General features: G+C 40.2%; 2 protein-coding genes across 2 annotated transcripts in view; one reads left to right on the top strand and one right to left on the bottom strand.

Annotated features, from left to right (window-relative positions):
* The window catches only part of LOC126564451 (neuronal acetylcholine receptor subunit alpha-7-like), a 61,976-nt gene extending 50,449 nt beyond the window's left edge, over window positions 1-11,527 (top strand). Inside the window, exons 7-13 of the mRNA XM_050221510.1 lie at window positions 1,294-1,488; window positions 1,653-1,739; window positions 1,829-1,938; window positions 8,817-8,962; window positions 9,037-9,159; window positions 9,230-9,368; window positions 11,242-11,527. Coding sequence (XP_050077467.1) covers window positions 1,294-1,488; window positions 1,653-1,739; window positions 1,829-1,938; window positions 8,817-8,962; window positions 9,037-9,159; window positions 9,230-9,368; window positions 11,242-11,394 — 953 coding nt within the window. The 3' untranslated portion in view covers window positions 11,395-11,527. The remainder of the gene's footprint in view (window positions 1-1,293; window positions 1,489-1,652; window positions 1,740-1,828; window positions 1,939-8,816; window positions 8,963-9,036; window positions 9,160-9,229; window positions 9,369-11,241) is intronic.
* Window positions 11,528-14,076: 2,549 nt separating this feature from the next.
* Window positions 14,077-24,239, bottom strand: part of LOC126565062 (ubiquitin-conjugating enzyme E2Q-like protein 1) — a 169,082-nt gene continuing 158,919 nt past the window's right edge. The window contains exon 5 of the mRNA XM_050222201.1: window positions 14,077-14,086. The gene's annotated coding sequence lies outside the window, so the exon portion shown is untranslated. The remainder of the gene's footprint in view (window positions 14,087-24,239) is intronic.

Here is a 24,239-nt window from a genome sequence, read left to right as displayed (position 1 = left end):
GCACGCTAAGTCGTGCGGGAAAGAAAACATTCGCACACGAAAGGACATTAAACTTAATTCCTCCAAAGGATCCCGGTGAGCGCACGGGTTTTGGTGAAGTTCGTCCTCAAACGTTACTCGGGCACGTGCGGCGCACCGAGCCACGCGTTGTCCAGTATGGTGGGGGGGTAGAATTGTGAGCATGTATGCGCAAGGCGAACATGGACGTGTGAGTGTGTATATGTGTATGGCTTTGGTTAGAGCAGGGCACTGACAAGATTAAATATTCAATAACCACGCCGGAAAAGGATCACAACTAATTCAATTAATAGCTGTCCAAAGGTGTAACTGTCCCATAAATGGAGAGAAAACCCCGGGTTGAAAAGCATTAGCTTTTAAGATGGATGGGCTAGGGTTTTTTTTTTTTTTTTGGTTTGTAGCTAAGAAATGAGCTAATGAGCAAAACTTATAATGGAAGCGTTACTTTCGGTAACTACGATTCAGCATCGAAAGTTTTTGTGGTATTCCTAAATATTCCTAGAGCCAAAAGCATTTTTCTCAGAGATGCATTTATAGATGTGAAAGATTTTTTTGTTTGTGGTAAAATTTGTAACCCACTAAGACTCTTGCTAAATAACTTAGAAGGAGCTCAGAGGCAGAAATTAATTTAAAAGTATCACAGTCTTTAGCTTGCGCTAGTTACCTTAGTATTATAGCTCTAGCTTCTTTCTTTCGTTTTGTGAGGAAAATTCAAACCATTTTCAAAAACACAATTTTACTATTTTTATTTTGCTCATAACTCGCTAACAACAATTTCACGATCAGTCTTCATTCCATAGACCATAGACTTTAAAATGACATCATCTTTCTTCTGTTTGAAACAAAAAAAAAAAAACAACCAACATTCCACTGGTACGGAATTTGTTTGACCGTTAGTAAAAGACTGTAGCCATAGAGAAAAAAAAAACACATACACATGCTTCTGCCATAAAATTGGAATGGTGAAGAACTGGAATTTAACCAACAACACTGTGCAATCAGCAGTTTTGGATTTGATATCTCGTCGATGTACGATCAAAGCTCGTGCTCGATCACGTTTGAAGAACTCGAAATTGAACTTGTTGTCGTAACATTTTATTACGAACCCTTAAAGGAAAATTTTCCCACACGCACAATTATACACTTCCTTATGCCAATGTCTTACATACCTGCAAATTGCGTTTGCGTACTCCTGTTGCGATGGATTATTTGTTATTTTATCGCACCTTTGTCTATGTCCCTGTGTTCCCTTCGGTCGTGTGTTGCGCTGCAAAGGTGTTCCCGGCAAGCGTAACGAAATCTACTACAACTGCTGTCCAGAGCCTTACATCGACATCACCTTCGCCATCATCATACGAAGGCGAACACTGTACTATTTTTTTAATTTGATCGTACCGTGTGTGCTGATTGCGTCGATGGCACTGCTAGGATTCACCCTGCCACCGGACTCCGGCGAAAAGTTATCATTAGGTAAGTACCCGGAAGAAGCAGTATTGTTTTTTGATGATCAATTGCACAGATGCGGTAGAAAGTCTTGTATGGTTACGGATTGTTGTATTTACAGCAAAATTATAGCAAAGGATCCCCTATTTTTACTAAGTAAAATGCTTTTGAATTCAACTTTTCCATTACAGGCGTAACAATTTTATTATCACTGACTGTATTTTTAAATATGGTTGCTGAAACAATGCCAGCCACATCGGATGCTGTTCCACTTTTAGGTAAAGTTTGGTTAATAAGGTGAAATTTTCCAATATTAACATTAAATTTTCCTTCTCTTCTCTCTCTCTTTCTGTCTCTCTTATTTCAGGCACATATTTTAACTGCATCATGTTTATGGTTGCATCATCCGTTGTTTCGACGATTCTAATTTTAAATTATCATCATAGAAATGCGGACACACACGAAATGTCTGATTGGGTAAGTACCGGGCAAAAACGCCAACACAGATAACGAAGCATTGATTCATGCAAACTGCAGACATCGTTCCGATGCGCCCAACGCATCGGCTTGAAGTAAAATTTTCTCCCTTTTGCGATTGCGTACCCCAAAAGCCATTCCAGTCAAAAGTCATTCTAAATGAAGTGGTGTGAAAGCATCGGCATGACCTAGAGCGCCACATTCAACAGTGTTCCGCAAAAGCGTCTAAGAAGAATCATTCCCAAATGCATGCCATGTGGCAAGGGCATACCGGGCACGGTTTAATGAATACTTATGCGAGTTTTCGAAGCCTGACAACCCCTAGGGATGCCTCACATACGATTGCGGTGCCGTACGCGGATGCGGCCAAATGCAATTCGGAGTTGGCACGGTGTGTGCGCGTGCTTTTTTTCTTCGTTCCAGTCACCTGCAACAATTCCATACCTTCGGTCAACGCTTGAACTATCGCGTTCGAAAGTCATTGTCAGTGCACTGTCAGAATGATGGATTCGACATGTTTCTCTGCATGAAATATGGAATCACATTTTGACCGAAGGACGACGACACACAATCACGACTGGCAGTCGAGATTGCAGTATCGTCCCCGGTGGGGGTTTCCCAGTACTTTTGGGAACAATGGCTAGTTGCCCGTACACCGACTAGTTTGGACTAGGAACTGGAATGCAGTACGGTGGTTTAGCGTCTGACCGAGCGATTGCAAAGCTTTGCGTACCTTTGCTGTGAACTGTGCGTAACGAACTGGCGGCTTCGAAGTGAACTGCAAATTAACAAACCGGCAAGTGTCTTTCCGCTCCAATGTGCTATCTAGCGTGAAGCGAAGAACCTTTACTGTCGAGTTGTGATGAGGTTTGAATGGTTGTGATTTGCAGCGTTTATACATAATGGGTATTGATTCTTTTTTGTAAAATAACAAAATATTTTGATGAATGATCAGACAAAGATAATACTTTGTCTTAGAATCCCTTCGGGATAAGTCATTTTCACCTTCAATTAACTACACTCTGCTGTAACGACCTCTAAGTTTCATCAGTAGCAAGGACTTCGGACAGGCTCTACTTCATGCTACTTAATTGTATGGACCATCTTAAGTTATCTGCTTGAATCCTCGTCAATTACGATCGAAATTTGCCTATTTGATGGGTTATAGCCACCGATATCACGGTTTCTCGCATTCTAGACATTTACTCTGCATCACATACACCTGGTAATGACTCTCCAAAGGTAACATCTAAAGGTTGTCTTGAGGCAAGTCATCGTAATTGGTTTTTGTGTGGACGTACCCCTTCAATCTATGGGGATTGAAACCCCCATTGAAACCATGTTTCAATGACCGGCCGTCAGTTAAACACATAAAATAGCAGAGAGAAAAACTCATAAGACATAAGTAAAACTTCTGTCACGAATTATAGAGTGAACCCTTTTTAAATATTTATGAGCACTGACAAGACAAGTCTGTCATCTCAATTATAGGTCCATTTCTGTTACTATTATAGGCATCGTTCCATAATTAAGATAGTCGTGAAAAAAAAGATTCCCTCTTAACTCTTAAATGTGCTTTATAAGCTTCACAAAGCAGTTCGAAAATTGATGATCTCATTTACTTACTTACTTAGTTATCAGGCGCTAAAACCGCTTTGCGGTCATGGCCGGCCGCAGCAGAGTCCGAAACCACTCACAGTCCCGCGCCGTCGTGGTACGATACAGTCCCAGCTTCCACCGTCTCGACAGGTTTTTTGTGGTGAGATGTTTCCTCAGGCTGTAGAATGATCGGCTGGCCGCCAGCATCCTAACGCGCAACTCCGTCTCAAAAGGGAGATCACCTATTCGCGCATCACCCCCACGTAGTTCCGGATTTCTTAGAAGGGGCCGCTGATGGTGCAACCATCAATTTGGTCTTTGCCTCGTTAATTAGTTACGGATGGCCCTCTCTAGCGCCAAGTTTAATAGGAGACAGGCGAGCCCATCTCCCTGACGCAGGCATTTGGTGGTAGCAAAGGACCCTGAGAGTTTTCCATCCACCTTCACCTAGCATGTGACGTTGGTCATGGCTGGGACTCCAAAAGAGCTCATGGCCTCGTAGAGTTTTACTCTGGCTATGCTATCATAAGCGGCCTTGAAATCTATGAAGAGATGGTACGTGTTTAGATGCTGTTCAGCTCTCTTCTCCAAGATTTGCCGCATGGTGAAGATCTGGTCAGTGGTAGATTTTCCGTTACAAAATCCTCTTTAATATTTTCCAACTATCTGTTCAACGAATAAAGCTTATCCTGAAGGATTAGTGAGATTAGGGAGATAATTTTTAGGTGGTATTCAACACCGTAATACCCCTGTAGTTTGTGGTTGGACTGCCATCTCCCTTCTTGCATATGGGATAGATGATACCGAGATTCCAATCACAAGGCATCTATTCGCTATCCTATTCCTCAGTAACAAGTTGATGTACCTCATTTTCTAGTAAGGCACCCCCATTTTTTACCAGTTTTTTACCGACGAATAGCATTGCACGTGTCCTCGATGTCAGGTGGCGACGGTACATCGAGACCGTCTGCTAACGGAGCCTCTAGCTGTTCGTTTAACTGGTTGTTAAGTATTTTATCAAAGTACTGACCCCATCGCAAGAGGACCTCGGGCTGAGCTCCTCTGGTGAACTGACCAGATCACCATCTTTGTTGCGACAGCAGTTCGCCTTAGGTATGAAGTTGTTTCGGAGGCGTGCGGTTTCGGAATATTCTACACCGGATCACCATGCCAACCAAGCGGTGATCGGAGTCGATGTTAGCTCCTCGATATGTTCTGTCGATGATCTTATATACTCCCAAATAATTCCAAAGATCCAGTTACGAATCATGGGCGCTCCTTGTGCAGTCGAATTGAAAATCGATAACGCATATGAAATCGTCATTGGAAATCGTCATCCTATAACCAAGAATAACGTTAAAGGCACACTCTGAAATGCAAGAACATATTTCTTTTTTGTTCATCATTAAAGTTTCATCGTCCAAAATCTTGTCCTTGCCTAGCCTGGAATAGGAAGCCTTACAACACCGCCTTAAGAATCCACCAACAAAATCTTCGGCTTTGGATATCTTCACCAACTTCAACCCATCTACCACGCCATTCTCTTAGTAGATGATTGCTTTTTTTTCAGAATTATGTATCTTGGCCCTTTTATTCGATCCTTCACTACGCTCTATCCCGTTTCTTTATCTTTGATGTTTGGTACTGCTGCCACTTCGCGACCCACTTCGCTGTATTGCGGTTTTTGTCGCTCATGATGAAGATGGAGATTTATTTATTACTACATACTTTTCCCATTTTTTCTTTCTTGTTTGTTGATTCTTAGTCTTTTGGCTGCTGTGTACTCCATTCGAGTTCCGTGTGATGGAAGTACTGCCACTTTTACGTTAGTCCACGTTCGTTTTTTTTTGTCCATCTAGCAGTGGCAAGGCAATCGTAAGCCAATCGTCTTCCTCCTCGTTGACAACTGCGTCGAGTGAGCGAAAATTATCTTACCGGGCTGATAACGTTTACTCGGGCAGAGAAGAGCACAGCAGCAACGGCCTGTCCTTCTACCATGTCAAATGATGAAAGAAAAGCAGATAACGCGATCCGTGTCATCTGTCCATCGTTTTCCATCGCTTTTTCTCTTTCAATGTTTTGTTCTGATCCCACTCTCGGCACCCGATGATTTCACCGTACCCTGTCAACTTGTTTTCTGCGACCAGAGGAGATACAGTGGGAGCAGAAGCAGCGGTTTGAGTTTTGAAAGACATTTTTCGTCATGGCGATCGGTTTTTCCACCCTGTCGACCCTTTTTGCGCGTCGTGTCGGGTATGATAGATAAGGTACGATGGCTGTCAACGGTAACGGCGATGACGCCTACGCGAGACGAAAAACTCGTTCGTCCCCGCCCGATCGTGCCCTCCCTGGCTCTTGATGGCATCTTCGTCGCCTAGCTTACAGCTGCCGAAAGTGGATCTCATCAAGAATCGTTCGGCGAGCAGCAGCAGCAGCAAAAAAAACGCACGGAACGATGGAAAATCGTAAGCAAAGTAATCTTGTGTCCCGTGTTCTGCTTCTGTGTAGTCCGCGCCCCACAAGCAATGGAAACAAAAAACACGCAACGCATGCTTGGATTATTTAAAATCATATTAGATACACAAACAAACGCGCGGCTTGTGCGATTATTTATTCAAAGCACATCCCGTGAAGGATGATGATTTTCTTCACCCATCCCCCGCCAACTTTACCCACCACTTCGCTGACGGCTGACGAATTCCCGGTTGGGAAATGGGAAGTGAAACCGGAAGTGGAGACCACACACACACCGCACAAAGACATTGTTGGACGGTGGAAAATCTTTAGCAGTCCCGGAACCCGATCAAACCGTGTCGATTGGTGGGGGAAAGGGAGGGGATACAAAAGCTGAGGTGGATGAATGATTTTCGGGAAAATTCTTAAACAAACGCTACACGACTAAACGGTTGCCATAGTGGTGAAGTCAAACGTCGGGCAGCAGGTCTCTTCGCCACAGCACAGACAACTCGAGCAGCAGCACGGTTTTCTGTGTGTGTGTGTGCCATATGCGCTTAAAGCCATTATGAGGCTGAAAGCTTTTCCCGCCTTCAACCGCGTGTGTTTGAAGGTTGGCGAAAAATTCAATCTTGTCCGTTTGCGGGCGGGCTTGTGAAGGAAAGTGAGCGTGGAAAATAGGCCTTTTTTGCTCTTCTGTACGCTTGCTATCCAGCACGAGCTTTACCCATTTTACCTCTTTTCCGATAAAAAAAAATCCTAGCCACGAGAGTGAGCCTACTGAAAGGACAAAGCAACCGTATCATGTCGGTTTGGCGTAATTCTTTTCGTTCAATTCTTCCGTTCCGAAGCGGGAAGCAGACCGCGTGTGCTCCAGTTTTTCATGTATGAGAATTTTATGGGAAAGTTTATTAAATTCATTACGCTCGCGTGTGTGCGCTTCTGTGCCAAGCGTGTACACGCTTTCATAACGGATAGCGAGAACTGTGAAAAGAGGAAGGAATCCATTGTGAACCATCATCCCCTGTGCTTTTTTTCTCTTTTCAAAACGCTTCTCACCCTTGTTTAAAGTAGCTTAATTTAATTTATTTCTACCAATGATCTTCCGAGATGCGTTTTTTGTCTAGTGGGTAAGCGTGGGTCGGGCACTTGGGGAAGCTAGGTAGTTTTTGGAAATGGTGATGAAAATACACACCCTGGAAAATGATGCCTAGGCAAAAGGTGCAATACGTTTGATGAAACAAATATGTTTGATGAAATATTAGGTACGAAATTGCTATTATTTGGCAAGAGAGATGGCTTTAAAGACCTTATTCTTGCTTCTATATGCATACATCATCTCACAAGGCCCGTAACATTGAACAGGTTGCAGATGTGTTGAGTACGCAGCGTCCAGTTCATAGATTTCTACTCTAGTTCTAAGAGTTTTACTACATTTGTTATTTTTAATTTTTATCTCTTTTTGAAAGATTTCTAACCAAGAACTTGGTAAAGATGATGGATTCTTGATGGATTTTTCAAACATAATAGATATTTAGTATTTCTGAGATCAATTTTAAATAATACATAAGGATATTACTATCCGCACATTATTTGTTCCTTTATTATTTTGCTACAATATATCTATAAATCGTACTTCAGCATTTCAAAACCACTAAAACTTGCATAGCGTAAATAAATTGCAGCACAACGGCTAGGTGCATTCCCCGAAGTTTTTGGGAAATAAATGCTGAGCGACAGCTTTTTATTTATTTATTTATTTTAATACGGCGGCGCTACGCCGTATTGTCAACACCGCTGGTATTGACTACGTTATAAACAAGAATTGTTTTACCAAAATGTCACAAAGCATGTCCTCTCCCTGTCGTTTGCCTTATCCCGGGCAGTTTCGGTTGTCTGAATGACAGCTCGACAGTTGCTCGATTTTTCAATAGAAATTGCAAAAGATATTACTACATTTTAAATAATAATGCATAATTTGATGTTTGCATACATATCCGTCAGATTTTTGTGTTAAATCTTCTTTTTCTTCGTCTTAGCTTAACGACTTCTAAAATCACGCTGGGTTTCCGATGGCTTACTAAACTGCCGATAAATACTACGTAGTTGGATAGTCAGTCCTCACTAGGGGGGGGACGGTCCGGATTGGATTTGAACTCCGTTACTGCCGTTTGAAGACCAGCATCGATATCCACCGCCTATACCACCGTGCCGTCCCTATTGTGTTTAATATATTGTTTCAAATTGTTCTCTTGTTCAATTGTCACTTCGGTTATTGGAATTTGAATAATATTCCTGAGTGTGCTTTAAAATATAGTAAGCTGTACATAACCATCAGTAGCAAAATTTAACGATGGATGGAGTAGGCAGCCAACTAGGCCATCAACCGCTGCCACGTGTAAGGACCTCCTGTGTTATCCGATGCCGTATTAGAGGTTTCGGATGTTCATGTTAGAACGACACAATCATGCGAAAAATTTTATTGGTACATCTCCCCTGGGGCTTCATTTTTTATTTTCATTGTAGAAAATCATTCTCAATCTGTCATTCTGCATTCTGCCTAGCGCCGCCTCCAAAGGGTCTGATCCGCCACTGATAACAATTGCGCATCGATAAATGAAATAAAGTACCACAATATTATAGCAAAGTTGGCAAATTAGATGTTAAATCACGCGCTACGTAAATCGCTCGACGCTGAATGCAGTGTAAATTAATTAGTTAGGGTATTCAACATTTTGTAGCTGTTTTGCTAAACTTGCTAAACTTTCGCAAACCACTGACTGATCACTGTACTGATATCATTTTTTCCACATTCCAATTTACAGGTTAGAATCATATTTTTATACTGGTTGCCATGTATTTTAAGAATGAGTCGACCCGGTAGAGACTTATCGATGGAATATCCACCAACGCCAACGTCGGACAGTTCCGAGCGGAAAGCGCACATACAGGACGTCGAGTTGAAGGAGCGGTAAGTCACTAGCTTCGCCATTTTTTCGCTCACTCAATACACACTATAATTCAACCATTCTCACCTTTATGCAGATCATCGAAGTCCTTACTAGCGAACGTATTAGATATAGATGATGACTTTCGTCACAACTGTAGACCATTGACCCCTGGAGGTACACTGCCACATAATCCAACATATTTCAGGACTGTTTACAGGTAAGCTAAACCACCCGTTTTGTAAAATGACACACTCATGCACAAACGATGATTCCGTGCGTATTTGCAGCAGTGATGATGGAAGCATCGGACCGATCGGAACTAATCGAATGCCGGATGCGATAGCGCCACCACACACGTGTTTCACATCCTCCGCTGATTACGAACTAGCTTTAATATTGAAAGAGATACGTTTTATCACCGACCAGGTATGTAGACGTGGAAAAGATGTTCGCTTTTGCTCCATGATCGAGTGGGCCCGGCGTCGGTAAATGTAGGGCCAAATCAAGGCTCAAGAAAACGCGAATGTCATCCCGCAAGCGATGCAATTAGAGAAGCCATTGTCACTGTCTTTCTTCATCCTACGCACACATTCTACGCCCCTTTTACGCGCAATGCGCGCTGGTCATCAATAATCCTGGATGGCTCCTTTCGTCCACTTTCGCTATTGTCACGTCACGCCATAAAAGCGAAGGTCCTTTTTCGGGGATCCGTTCGTTCCGTTCGCTCGTCTTCGCGGTTCCGTTTGGCTGCTGGCTGGTCATCTTCCCGCGTTGTCTGATAAATGGAAATATGTCGGTTAAGGTTAGGAAGATTGATGTTGTTTAAAGAACTGTCCCGTGCGGTTCGTGCACAATCCAACCGGACGCATGTGTCGGAAGCGGGTTCTATCGCTCCTCTTTCATACCACCGAGCTGTGGTTTAAAGGCGACAAACATGACTAGGGCGATGTTTGCTGCCCGCTTTTTCCTAGCGATAACCATCTATCATTAATTGGTCAATCGATCAAGCGTATCTATTCGGGGTTTTGTTCTATGGGTGGGTTGAAGGTTTTTTGTTATTTTGTTTTTATTTTTAAATCGATCTTTAAAACGGCATCATTTATCCTCTTCGATGCTGGAGGCGTAAATCGAATTTCGATGACTTTTTTTTAAAGAAAAATGTGTATTTTAGGATGTGGTTTTAGCAGTTCTGAATTTTTGATTGGTTAATTTTTTTTTTAATAACTTGAGTTTAATTATAATTAAAGAAATATTGAAGGCAATTTGATACAGTGCGTAGCATGATTGTACGAACACTGCTAGTAACGAACAAAAATTACAGATTCAAAGCAAAGGGCCAGAAGATATAAAAAATAAAAACACTAGTTCACGATTCAACACGCTTTCACGGCAATATGGCCAGACCGTTTTTAAGATCTCTCTTTCAATTCCTTTTGAATCAATCGTTGTTGGTATTTAGAACAACTATATAACAATCCCTTAAAAAATGGAAAAATAAGCTCCATCTTAGCTTTCATTTGCTATTTTGTTTTTGTTCCGAATTCATCGAATAATTGATGTTTTAACCAACAACTGGGAAAAATTCAAAACTATTATTATTATACTGTCCGTCCCTGTATAATACGGTTACCAAAAATTTGAGGTTTTAAAACACAAAACCATTTTATGCATTACTCAATAACACCGATTCCTTAAACGTTTTAAGCTATGGTAAATATTTTTTCTTTACTAAACGTCCTGTGGCTTCACTATTGCAATTGTGGCAGGAATTGTGGAGAATGTGTCATGTTTTCTATTCTTTTTATTAGAGCATGAAACCCGATATTTTTATGTCTAAATCAAACACCATTCTCATGCATAGCTTGAAATTTTAGAAATTTTTTTTCTTGAAAACATTTATTTCTAATTTTTAGCCTCTTTTCTTAAACCTTTTTAAATAATATATGAAGAAAAAATCATATAAATATGATAAGCACTGTACGTTTTATTCAATATTAGCTTGCATCATATTACAAGGCACTTTTTTTTCAACCTCTTTTTCAAACATAACCTTGAGGCACAATCTAGGGCAGAGTTCTTTACCTTTGACAACCAAATACGTCTTTTTACAAACGTCTCTTACACATTTTTAGGCACACATTTTCAAGTAGAGAAGATTCCAACATACGTATGTGTAATCGTTAAACAATAATACATTTAATTAACCATTAGAAACGCCTGTTGCTCCAAACGGAGCTTTTTCGCCGTTACTTCTTACCGCTCATTGTTTCCCTTTCGCATCTTTATCTCTCTTCCACAGATACGAAAAGAAGACGAAGAAAGCGATATTGCGAAGGATTGGAAATTTGCAGCAATGGTAGTTGATAGATTGTGCCTTATAATTTTCACGTTTTTCACAATAGTGGCAACCATAGCTGTTCTATTTTCGGCTCCGCACATCATCGTTTCGTAGCCATATGATAAGGGCTATTGTTATTGGTTTTTCCATAAAATCAATTTGTTACTAATTAAATTATTGTCAAGAATTTTTAAATGAATTCTTCGTTGCGCCATTGCGTCGCGCGTCGCATTGTACCGGTCGGTGAAGCGGTCAGCGGTCGAAAGACAGGACGAAAAAAAAAGAAAACACGAACAAACCAAATACCAATGATGGAAGCAGCAGCACAGCAGCACGCCAAACGTGCATCGCGAGTGAAAAAAAAAACAAAAAGGCAGAAAGAGAAAACAAACCCGAAAACAATTAAAAAAAGAAGCAAACACAGCTGCTAAAGTACATCCTGGACGAGCATCCTTACGAGTGCCATGTTCACGCCAGCAAAATCCAGGCAAACGGCAACCAGCATCCGCGGAAAAGACGCATCCTGTGTATTGACAGCTTGGTGGTATCGTAGTACGATGTACAGGAGCGCGAAACAGATGATAGCTTTACCTAATGAAGGAGGGCAAGACATTCGACCAGCAATCATTTTCGACCAAACAAAAGCAAACAACAACAAAAAAACGTATAGAGCAAAGTTAGGCAAATAATATAAAGAATAAAAAAAGAAAGGCCAGCACGTAAGAGAAGCCAGGCGTGGCAAGCGATCAGTGGCCCGAGCACGGGGATCGTGATTGCAATAGATAAATGTTTCCACCGATTCAGCCGCAGGCAGCGATCGAACTAGTTTTAGTTTCTACCCTTTAGTTGTAAAACTTCCCCGTCGGGGGGGAGGGGAGCTAGGGGGGGAGGGGGGAACAATATGGAAGAAACCCCAAACGGGCAATTGTTTAGGTGTGTGCGTGTATGTTGACGATAGGGATTAAGCAGTGAGCGCATGTACACCGGTACTTAGTCAAATAGTTGGAAACGAATCGAAATCGTATTGCCATTGCACATATAGTGGTAAAAGTAAAAATTGGCAAAGAGTTGAGAGACATGTTACACATACTCACTCACTCACATACAGACAGGCAGACACAAAATAGCATTCGATGCGATCAAGGATCTTGCGTCCAGATCGTGCAGAATCCAAGCGCAATTACAAACAAAACGTTTTGGTGAGGCACATACAAGGCATTACGTCCCTTAAGAGACACAAACGCAAAAGGGATGTAGGTAAAACGATTATTTTAAGTCGAAAAACGCAAATAGCACATTTAAGTGGCGAAAAACAAAAACCATACTTTACTGGCTAATAACTCGTACGGTACGACCTTTTGATCGTAAAAGGTTGTTTTTGTTTGTTTTCCTGATGTCTCTGTTTTCTATCATGTCCGTTGCGTTTCCAAAATTTCCTTGCCACCCCATTGTTCCGTAGCATTTCAAATAATGAACCAAAAGCAATAAGAACATTAAACCAAAAAAAAAAAAAGAAGGTGGAAACTACATGCAACAATCTGCAAAAATCGTAGCTCTAAGCTAGAATGCGTAAGAATTGTGACGAGACAAGAGACGGAACTGCTCCTGTGCACATAAAACAAAACAAACATCGGAAAGTCTCACTTAGATGATAGGCTAGGGATGGGTGGGATGAGGTGAGGTGTGCCAAGGAAAAAAAAATGTACATTTTTCTCTACACTAGAATTAACTTTTCCCATACTCACTACGCACCATTGTCACGCTCTCGGCCGTGGGAAGATGGCGACACAGTTTTTGTACTTGCTCCACACGGGCTTGACTCGTGAGAAGTTCGTAAATATGTTGATAGTATTTTTATTCAATTTAATAACGTTTCCACTTGGCAAAAAGAACAATCGTAATGGAACGATCGGAAAACATAGACAGACACAGCAGGAAACGACGTTAGGAATTTTACTTTCGTTGTGTGGAAGTTTTGTGCGTCAGTTTCTGGCGCATGGCAAAAACCAATACTTGTTCGTGTAGAAAACTGTAAACCTAAGTTTTGCGTAGACATTTGTATGGCTACACAAGGATGTTTAATGATGCTGGTAAAAACCATGACGCCACCGTGTGATATATGTGTGTGTGTGTGTGTGAGAGAGAACCGACGGAAACATTTAATACGCACAAAACCATGAAAACTACATCTTCATGTACCTTCAGAGACTGCCTTCAGAAGGTAAGGAACGATACTTTCCGCGGTCTGTGCGTAGAGGAAAGCAAAGATGTTATTTAAAGCAAAATATTTAAGAATACAAAACTATACAAACACACACCGCGTATCCTCGTATTCTCGTAGCCAAGATACGACTGACGAACAAGCAGAAGGGGAAAAGACATTACAGGGAGAGGGTTACTGATGGTGAAGCGGGACTAGTTTGCCGCTTTTCCACCGAAGATGTCGCCACCGAAATGGCGCCATTTTGAGTTTATCGTGTAAGGACAAATGGACACTCGCAATAAGTTTTCGTGTGTGTGTGTGTGTGTGTGCGCAAAGTGTGAAAGATGCGGGGAGAGAATGGTTCTTTTTGTGTTACATCGTTTATTAGTGCTGCCAGCTTTCCTCTAAGTCTCGAACCCCAATTTCGACGAACGACGATCTGGCGATGGACGCAGACGTGTGCGCGAACGATCGCTGGACGAGCTGGGCGAGCTTAGAGCGAAACTTGTGCAACCGAAACAGTAAAGTGAAATTTCTAAATTACTAATCAAAGGGCCGACGGGAAAATGGCCGCTCGCGAGATGGAGCCGGGTAGGGGTAGCACTACATTTCGCCCGCCATGATGTGTAGTTGTGGTGTGTTTGTGTCGATGGAGCTCTGGAGGGTACAAGGTGCGCCAGCTTTATTGTTGGTCAGGCGACGATGAAAGTCACATCGGTGTGGGGAAGGGACTATAACCATTAGAGTTCAAAAAGATAAAATTTCTAATTTTTGTTGATCAATTTAAGCCGCTTTGCGTTATTAATATGTTCTGTAATTGACATACATGCACTCAGTTTTGCTTCTTTGTTTCATACTAAATTATTGATTTAATGATTATTTTTCTTAGTTTTATGCAACATTTAATTTTACTTTATTTATTTCATTTTCTCTCTTTCTCTCTCACTCTCTTTCTCTCATCCTGCTTTACTTTTCGTAACCTCCCTTCACCTTCATCGCGTGATGACTAATCGCGCCAGCCTTTCTCCTTCAGATACGGAAACGGTGTTTCGTAAAAGATCAAGCAAGAGCATCCTTAAACTAACGAGTTGTATTATTAAATTATTAGCAAACAACAAAGTAATAAAGAAAACAAAAAAAAAACAAATCTCACACCACGAAACCGTCAGGGAACCACACCCCATCACGGACAGGGTTCGGTAACCCTTTTGTACCATATAGTAGCCAAGAAGTTGAAAACAACAATAATGCACAGATATTTACTTAAACACGCGTACACGAGCGGCAGAACTACCGAATACTAAATATTCGTTCAAAGTGCACCCAACCCAACATACAAAAAAAAAACCCAAGTTTTAATTGGATCTACGTAAAATAACCGCGAAAGCAGAAGTGAGTAAAAGAAAATAGAGAGAAAAGAAAAACTCCATAGAACTGAATGGAATAGTACAGCGTTGCAAGATAAAAAAAAAAGCGAAAAGATTAAAAGCAAAGCACAACAACAGCATAGATCACACAAATCAAGTGCTTGTGAGAAGCAGAAGCAAAAAGAAACTATGCGCAAAATTATCACCAGCGGCAAGACTGTGATATACATGAGAAAACTGCAAGGAAGTATTATTATTAACTCGTAACTGAGAAATAAAAAAGCCAGCACACGCAAACAAAGAGCAACAAAGGAAAACCCTTCCAAAACGATCGGAAAAATATATCAAGCATAGCATGGATGGGAAAACGAAACACGGCAAAGGAACGATCAAATGATTCATATAGTTAAAAGACACATTATACAACCATTTTAAAACCTAAACGTGATGCCAATTAAGGTAACTTCCATTTTCGCAGAATTTAGACCCTTTCTCCGTTGACAAAAAAAAAAAAGAAAAATCTGTTGTTTCGTTTGGTTTGTTGTTTCGCTAAAACCAGTAAATTTCTTTCATTTTGTCATTGCGAGCACAGATTTGTGGGGGGGGGGGGGGGAAAAAGGGGAAAAAGTGTGCGTAAAAGCAAAGTTTTAAGAAAACACATCCGTTGACATTGGGACCGAATCTGTGGCAACCGATGGAAGAAAATCTACAGTCGCATTTCTTATAAAAATGTAACAAAATTCAAAGTTGATATTCGAACGTAAGACTTAAATGCTCGACAGCAAAAAAAAATGGGAATAGAAAAAAGCCAGTCGTGTACGCGGGTGCACGTTTTCCACAGTCTAATTCCACCGTGGTGCACTGTACGACAGAAAAGAATTAAATTGGCATCGACATTACTACTGCTTATGCTAATTTTCATACCCCAACAAGTGAGCAATGCAATCTCCGAAGCAAACAGTGTGTGGGACAATTAGTTGGTTAAGTTGTTGTAAGCTGTTCCTTTGCTTTATTCGGTTACAAAACTTGTTATCGTGTGCATTAAAATAAAATAGCAACAGAGAAATCAGGTCCTACGTTAAAGATCTAAGCAGCCCTTCTGACCAATAAGAGGCATCTTAGAATATCTACACTCATGTTTTGCCCTTGGCGAGCCCTTAATTATGGCTGCAGAATAATTAAACAAGATCATCCAACAGAGTTTTCCTTAATTCCATCCTTTACGAATAATCAGTCCTGGATCAAATTGTCCTCATGATACGGCTGCTTGGACAGCCTCAGGTCTTTTCCTCAGTCATTCGTGCATTTGTAGTGTTGCAAAACACTGTTAAGTCACCGGATTAATTCCTAAATTGCACGTATTTGTCACTTTTCAGACGTAAGACGATGTCGACGAAGCTGGTAGCACTTTTCGTCAGAAAGTACCACACAATGTGCAGCATCGTTGCTTTGGAAAAGGATTGATAGTACGAAAAAAAAACCTTCCAAAGGGCCTGTGTTGGTTCTAGTTGCTTTAAATCTTCTGATTTGGACAATGGACAGAGCTTACTAAGAGCTAAATGGGACGCAGGAACATTGCATGGAATGTACTTAAAATCTCTCTGCTTTTATTAATGCTTACGTAAATTATTCACAAAATTTATAAAGAGCAAAGGGCCAGCTTTTAAGTTTGCATTTTGATTGTTGTAAACAATAATATAAAAAAATAGATATCACAATCGTTATGCGTTAGAGAATTGCTCACTCTATTAGCAACTTTACTGTTTAGAGTTTATCATAGATTTTGACGCACTTTGTTGTGTTCATACGCTCCTGTTCAATTGGATGGTGCCAAAGTATTTGCTTCCTACTATTTACACACCTACACGCATAACTACTCCAAGACAATTTATTAAACTTCTTCTTCCTCTTCGTTGTACACTAGTTGGCGTGAGATCGTACTAAGTGTAAGCGTTTTTCTCCCTTTAAAAAATCTTTTTAAAAAACCCCTTTAAAAAGTGCATAGTTCTAGCTCGTGTTAGTAGCGCGTGTACCAGCATCATCAGTTCCGAAGAGACAAGAGAATGAGCAAAAGTGATATAGTAGAGACGCGTGTTGGCATTTGTCTCCAAAGAATATTTAGACAAATTAAAACAATCCTACAGCAAAGTAAAAAACGCGTCAAAGGAAGATAGGCAAACAACAACAAGAACAACAAAAAATCAACCAAAACTCCGATCAACGATACAACCGCAACTGCACCAACCTCTGTTCATATTATCATGAACGTATAGTGGTGTAGCGGCCTGTACATAATTCTTGATTCCTTGGCCTCACATGTCGAAGCTAAGGATGCATCCTGTTTTCCTTTTTCGGTGTGTGTGTGTGTGAGTGTTTTTGTGTGAGTGAGAGGTAATTCCACGACACAGAGTAGAATAATTAAAAGAAAAAAGAAAACAAGGAAAACCCGTAAATCATACATTTTCAATCAATTATGCATAGATAAGCCGGTAGTTAATTGAAAAGAAAGGAAGAAGAAAGTATTAAAAATGAAAAAAACGGAAATGGAATATAAAAGAAAGAAAAATTAATAAGCTAAACATTAAACAAACCAACAAAAGAAAAGAAGATGAAAACAGATTTAAAAAAAAAACCCAAAAAACCCAACACACCCCTGAAACCGATGATACAGTGAACGTAACGTTTAAAAACTCTAAAAAGTAAATCTAATATAAACGCTATATACATACAATATATACATAAATATACATATATATATAGATAACTAGTTATACATTACCTTACCGCGTACACACTAATTATAGGACAATGAATTACTAAGGATAAACAAACAAAAAAAAAACGTACCATCGAGCGACCCCGTCGCACATGGTCTTACATCAACTGGCTGGTGGAGGGGGGCGTGCGGGCGCGAACGGCAAAAGTCCTTTTGCGGTAGCTAATACTTCAGTTTTTGCACGGTCCGTCGGGCATGCCCCCCGTTCCAATACGAGCAAATCGAGGCGTTTTGAGCGTGAATTATAGCACCCAACTTTCAGTATCATCCGCAGTAGGCATGGCGTGGTGAAAGTGGTGCGGGGTTTTATTGGGGATGGAGGGCGCTAGCGCTTTGGGAGTTCGGACCTGTGCGATAAAGTTGGATGGCTGGGTCTTGCCAGTTGACAAAATTGTCTCTGTCTGCGCCCCAAGCCAAAACCAGCGCCGCCCACCCCGACCCCGCAATCCCCAATCACTCGACCGGTGATGCCGAAACGGTGGCTGAAATTAATTAAGAAATTCTATGAATTTTTCATAAAAAGTAAAAGTAAACCAAATTGTAAAGTTGCAGCTAGCGTGTAAGGAAAACATAATCAATTCTTTAGGAAAAACCCAGCCCAAAGGTAGGAAAGCTAAGGGCAAGAGGCATAGCATACTTACGGTAATAATTAAATCAAATCGGAATGAATCCTTTCACTCATATAGATTTACGACCCTAGACTAGCGAATGAGAGAATTGTAGGACAGAGTGGGCGCGAAGCGGTAGCAAATGCAAGGAATGCAGGGCACTCCCGGTAAATTGGCACTGGAAGTGCGCACACTTACCCAGTTTACTAGCGGTTAAGGGCGAAGGTGGAGGTTCGCGAGACGGTGAACACGAGGACACAAATGACGATATTGTTGAGTGAGCGATTTTCGAAAATTAAACATATTAAAAATTACAAAACAAAAAAAAAAAGGGTGGCCAATCATCGAGATTAAGCGATAATTTATTAGATCGAAATATATAGTAGAACAATTCAGGGTGGGACGGTGAATTCAATCGATCCGTTCTGTGCCACCCTTTCCCAATAAAATTTAACTCTTAAGCACTAGCCTAGGAGGTCAGAGCGTGTAATAGGAAGAGCGATCAGTTACGAACAAAAACAAACAAAATAACCCAAGGGAATCGAAAAATTACATTTACTAGGTAAGGTTTACTGAGCATTGCAAAAAAAAAAACTAAAGTTTAAAGTTACACGTAAACAAAACCAAAACCAAAAACAACTGAGAGCATGAGAATTACCTGCGAAATGTGTGCCAAGCCAAAACGAACGCGGCAAGGGAACTTGTGTGTGTGTGCGCGTCTGTTTGTCAAGGCTAAAAGTCGAGCAAAAGAAAAGCCAAACAGCTGATGAATGACACGCAAACACACGAATACGACCAACACCAGTGCGTCACCATTGATTGAAAATTTTCACGTAAAAAAAAAACGACAAAGAAACGCATCCTTGCATCCTTGTAATGTAATCGTTTTATCCGTTTGAAGAATTCGATGCATTTTTTCCTACTCAAAGAGTGAGCCCGTGAGATCGTGTGCTGTTAAAAGAAAACGAAAAAAAAAAATGGGGAAAACGTGCGAGTAAAAAGAAACATTTAAAAACGCAACTAAAACCCATAAATTAATCGAATTTCAAATAAAACAAACAAAACAAAAGCAAACACATACGCAATCAGCTCCCAAACATGCACACACGAACATGCACACACACACACACACACAAATTCAACGCACGGTGAAAAATAAATCTGTTTTCTGAATTGTGTGTAGAAAAAGTAAGAGAAAAATCAGAATGACTCTACGTAGTGTAAGGCCCCTTTTTCCAGACACTTTTACTAATGCACCCTTTTTTGTTTTCTCACACAAACGTACGTCTATTGCAACGGCAAACAAAAAGTTGCACTTGCATTTTGTTTGTCGTCCCACAGTTCCAGGAGTGATGGAGACACGACCGAGATGTAAAACAAGACATGAAAAAAAAGAACAGGAAAAAATGTGAGGAAGATAAATTGCGCGATCCGCGACAGACAGAAAATTGTACCATATCATGTGCATCGGGAAGTAACTGCAGTAAGTTTAAATGACACGGATACAATACACTTCCTTCGTTTGCTCCCTTCCCAACGCCCATCCTTCCTTTGAACGATCCGACGACCGATTTCTATCCCAACGATAAACGAATCAATGATTCCTAGACTAGCAAGAAGAGAAGCAGCGAACAAGGCACTGAACCTGAATTCTAGGACGTTTGTCAAATAAGTTACGCAATTATGCCCTTTGGCTAGGCTTTGGCTATTTTCACCACCGTTATCGTAATTGACTGAGGCCCAGACACTGTCAACGGTGTTCAAGTTGTACACAGGAGACTTTAACACCTTTTGATAGTTTTTTTTTTTTAATTTGGAATAATCTTTAAGACAGTTTTTATTTCTCTTAAGCTCTCTCTCTCTCTCTCCCTTTTCTATCCCTCAAAAACGCACCTATTTGTATCTTATACTAGTTCCAAGCCTTTTTTGGGTGTGGAAACTCTCCTCGGTGGAACGCAGGAAAATGCGCAGCTAGTGTTGTTGTTGTTCCCTCCGGGAATGGGAATGTAGTAAGAATCGGTAGGAAGTAGGAATTCACACTGTCTCACACGGTGTGATTTTATTAGCCCCAATGGTATAGATTGATGGAGGCTTTTTTTGCTTCCCCACAGAGTCTGATCCGAGCAGGAATGCAAGCAGAAAGGTATAAGAAGATGGTTTTTTTTTAAGTTTTTATGTTTACCGTGCCCCGGTACTGGTTGAGATAGCCCTCGCAAAGAAATGTATATTTTTTGGTACAATTTTATACCAACCCACAAAAGAAAAACCCCCAGGACTGATGCCAGATATCGACTAAATTTATTGCCCTCTTGCAAGCCCGTACACACGTACATACACACGCATATACACACATTACTCTGACACTATCCTATCCCCACGAAAAAAAAAAGAAACTCACCTAATATTAAAGTCTGTTAATAGCACGACCGACACTAATGCACCAGACGTCAGAGCAGTGGAATCGGACGTTAGGAGTAGAAAGCTAGAAGCAAAAAAAAAACTCTTACTCTAATACTAATTATACCACACATTACCCAATGGCAGAAACAGAAACGACATGAATACACACCACAGACGCATACACACCACACTCAAACATACAATTTTCTAAGCAGTTTACATAAATTTGATAAATGTGAATATTTTAATTAGTAAAAGGAAACCTAACCAAGAAGAAAGAAGTGAAACGACATCCATGAAAGGAAATTCAACATGTCCTACCACACTGGTCAAGAAACATTCACGCACACAGACACAAAAACAAACAAACAAAAAACTACCCACATAATGAAGAAGAATGATAAAGCAAGAGAAGCTTAAAATGAAACGATAATTAAGAGCATCTAAATAAAACGAGCAGCAACAAAACAGAGCTGAAACATAAAGATGAATAAAAAACATGATTCGGAAGAGAGATTTTAGTTGTTTTATTTTATTATTATCATTTTAATGTTTTCTTTCCATCTCTCACCCTCTATTGGGCATATTTTCTATCAATTTTGTATTTTTACTCATTTGTTTTGATCATTTCTCTATCATATGTCAAAATTAATTACTTTTTTTTTATTTATAACTATCTTTGTTTAAAATTTTCCCATCCTTAATACACTAGTTTTTCATTTTGCATTAGTCTAAAATAAAATTGTGCCAAAATAAAGCACTCTCGAATGTAAAAGAACGGTTTTAACTGATTCAATGACTCTCACTCTCTCTCTCTCTTTGCACCGTCCGTGATCGGACGGGCGGTTTCCCCCACTGTATCACTCTCATTATAATTCGGTTTCACGTCATCTCCCGTAAGATTTAAGCATCTTGCTAAGCAATAATTCAAATGCATCCTTAATAAAGTAAACAAAACAAAAACGAAGTAAAACAATATTTGGAACTGCGTGTTGAATAAAAAAAAAAAGCACACACACATTAAAACATGAGTAACGAGACAAAAGTCGGAAATTAAGTATCGCATGAAGAGAGAAGCCTGCCTATTCAGGTTTGGGCGGTCTCAAAATTTATCACAAAATTACCAACAAACAAACAAACAAAAAAAAAACACACAAAAAGATGGTTTGTTTCTGCGTTCGAATGCGCAGCAAGGCACCAAAGCACGATACAGCATGCGAACCTGCATCGCCATTTGTAGATATGACATTGAACAAATTAATAATCGAATTATTTAAATGAAGAACTAACGCAATTGGGACTGTTAGCAAGAGTCAGTGTCCAGCAGGACAGAACCACGGGGAAGGAGGGGAAAATGCATAGAGATGAGTGGCAAAATATCAGTACACGGTTGAAAGCATCACACACATTCACAGGAGGACACACAGAGACACACTAAAATTCTACCTAATGGACTGCCATTGTGAATAAGAGATTTGAAAATCCCCTATGAAAGCAAATGAAGCAGACAACATACAAGCATTGCTAGCAAGCTACCCTACATTAACTCAAACATTTCAGGCATCACGGACACAGCAAAGGAACACTTACACACTGCAGTACAGTACAGGCTAGGCCGAGTCTCAGTGGCGGTAGTTAAATCGTTTCTCGTCAAGCAATTGGCCAGCCAGGCGCTGGTGGTTCGAACTCTCTTTGAAGCAAAGCGAAATGGGTCTGCCCGTTAGGCGAATGTGATTTTGTACATATTAAAACCAAAAACAAAAATCTTAGGAACTCAAAAAGAAATCATAAGCCAGAGTATATAGTGTAGTCGTCGCGGTAAACCAAAACAAAAAAAAATAAGGTACGGACAAGAGGCGACATTGAAACCAATTAAGAGTACGTTAATCATACATTTGAAAAAAAAAAAAACAAACAAAAAAAACAGGAATCGATCTGGTCATTTCACTGGGTACAAGAAAATGCCATCAGTCAAAACGGGAGGAATGCACAAGGGTTCGCGGGGTGTCACTCATTTCCAACCTTCGAATGTCAATCGTTTCGTACGTCAGATATATTAAACATAATAACAAAACCCCCCAAAAAATGCATAAAAACAATTTAAGCGAATTTGCAGAGTAAAATATTTATAAAATTTAATAAAAACAAGTGAAAACAAATCAACAGGAAATATTAAAGAATAAAATGCAAATGGTTTCGTTGCAAGCAAGACAGAAATATTAATAAACAATCCCCTTACGAAACACTACGACCGTTAAAACGTACACACAAATACACAGAGAGAGAGAGAGAGACAGGAAGAGAAAACAGAACATAACAACAACACGTTGTCCCCGTACATCCGGTAAATCGTCGTCGTAGAAGCGTTTCGAATAGCTGGCGAAAGTTTTGTTACGTTTAGTGTAAAATAAAGTGAAGCGAAATAAATTAACTATCACTATAACAAAGGCAAGAAGCAAAACAAACACTGGTTCACCATATCAGTATGAGCAGTACGCTCAATATAGACCATAAAGGCTAGTCCAGGCCTTGGGTAGCTACTAGATAATTTTCCTACTCTCACTGTCAATAAACTAGATACACAAACCAGATACACCGATACTTGCAAACGTACTGTAATGCAAAACCTGGCCAGAAAAACCAATTAACAAAGCAAGAAAAGAGAAAAGAACAAAGTCACTAGAAAAGCTGAAAATGATTCCACCACCACAGACACAGTGTAGCAATTTGCAAGTTCATATGCAAAACAATGAAATTCAACTAAGAATTGAAAGAATTGGTCAACGCATTAAAGAGAAAGGAAGCAAAATATGGAATATGTTGAATTACAGAAATAAAAAAACAAAGTAAAAGCAAACCACCTGTACACAAAACCATAGCAAAACTAAAAACCGAGTATGACAAAGTGCAAAAGAACCAGTTAGAAAACCATCATGTTTTGCTGTTCATGATAAATGAACTAATAAAACCAAATGTAAACAACGCTGGAATTAACCAAACCAACCCACTGAGAGCAACAGCATACAAATACAACCGGGAAAAAAACACGCATAGATTGACAATGAGTTAAAAGCATATTTTCTGAGCAAACATTCATGTAGCTTAAATTGATGAGTATGAAATGTGTTTGTGTCAAAACATGCTACAGATATTCTTTTATTGATCATTGTTTTTTTTACCCGATCCTTTACTTAAGAGAAGAGATCGAGACAATTGTAGGCAAATCACGATAATGCCCGATCGTTAACCGCTAAGCAAAGCAAATCCTGTACGAGATTTATGCTCGAAATTCATCAATTCAAACTAGCCAATGTTGTTACGAAAATTACACGAAATATAAGCGAAATGCACTTAATAACACAATTGCGTTAGTAACGGGCATGTCGCATTAATGGACGCAAATGGTACCACTGTGGAAAGTGAAATGGCAATACAGTAGCTACTACCACTTCGGTATGTAGTAAAGGAACCAAAATCATTGCGCACACACAGAAAGAGAGAGAGAGGGAGAGTGAGTGCAGGAGCGACAAATGACTTACAGGACACCGGTACAACAACTAAATCGAATTATAGTTTGCAAAAATCAGTACATTTTTTTGTAATTG

Source organism: Anopheles maculipalpis, chromosome 3RL, assembly GCF_943734695.1.
Source record: "Anopheles maculipalpis chromosome 3RL, idAnoMacuDA_375_x, whole genome shotgun sequence".
NCBI lineage: Eukaryota > Metazoa > Arthropoda > Insecta > Diptera > Culicidae > Anopheles > Anopheles maculipalpis.
The sequence above is the reverse complement of the archived record's forward strand: the minus strand, read 5'-3'. Positions and strand labels throughout refer to the sequence as shown.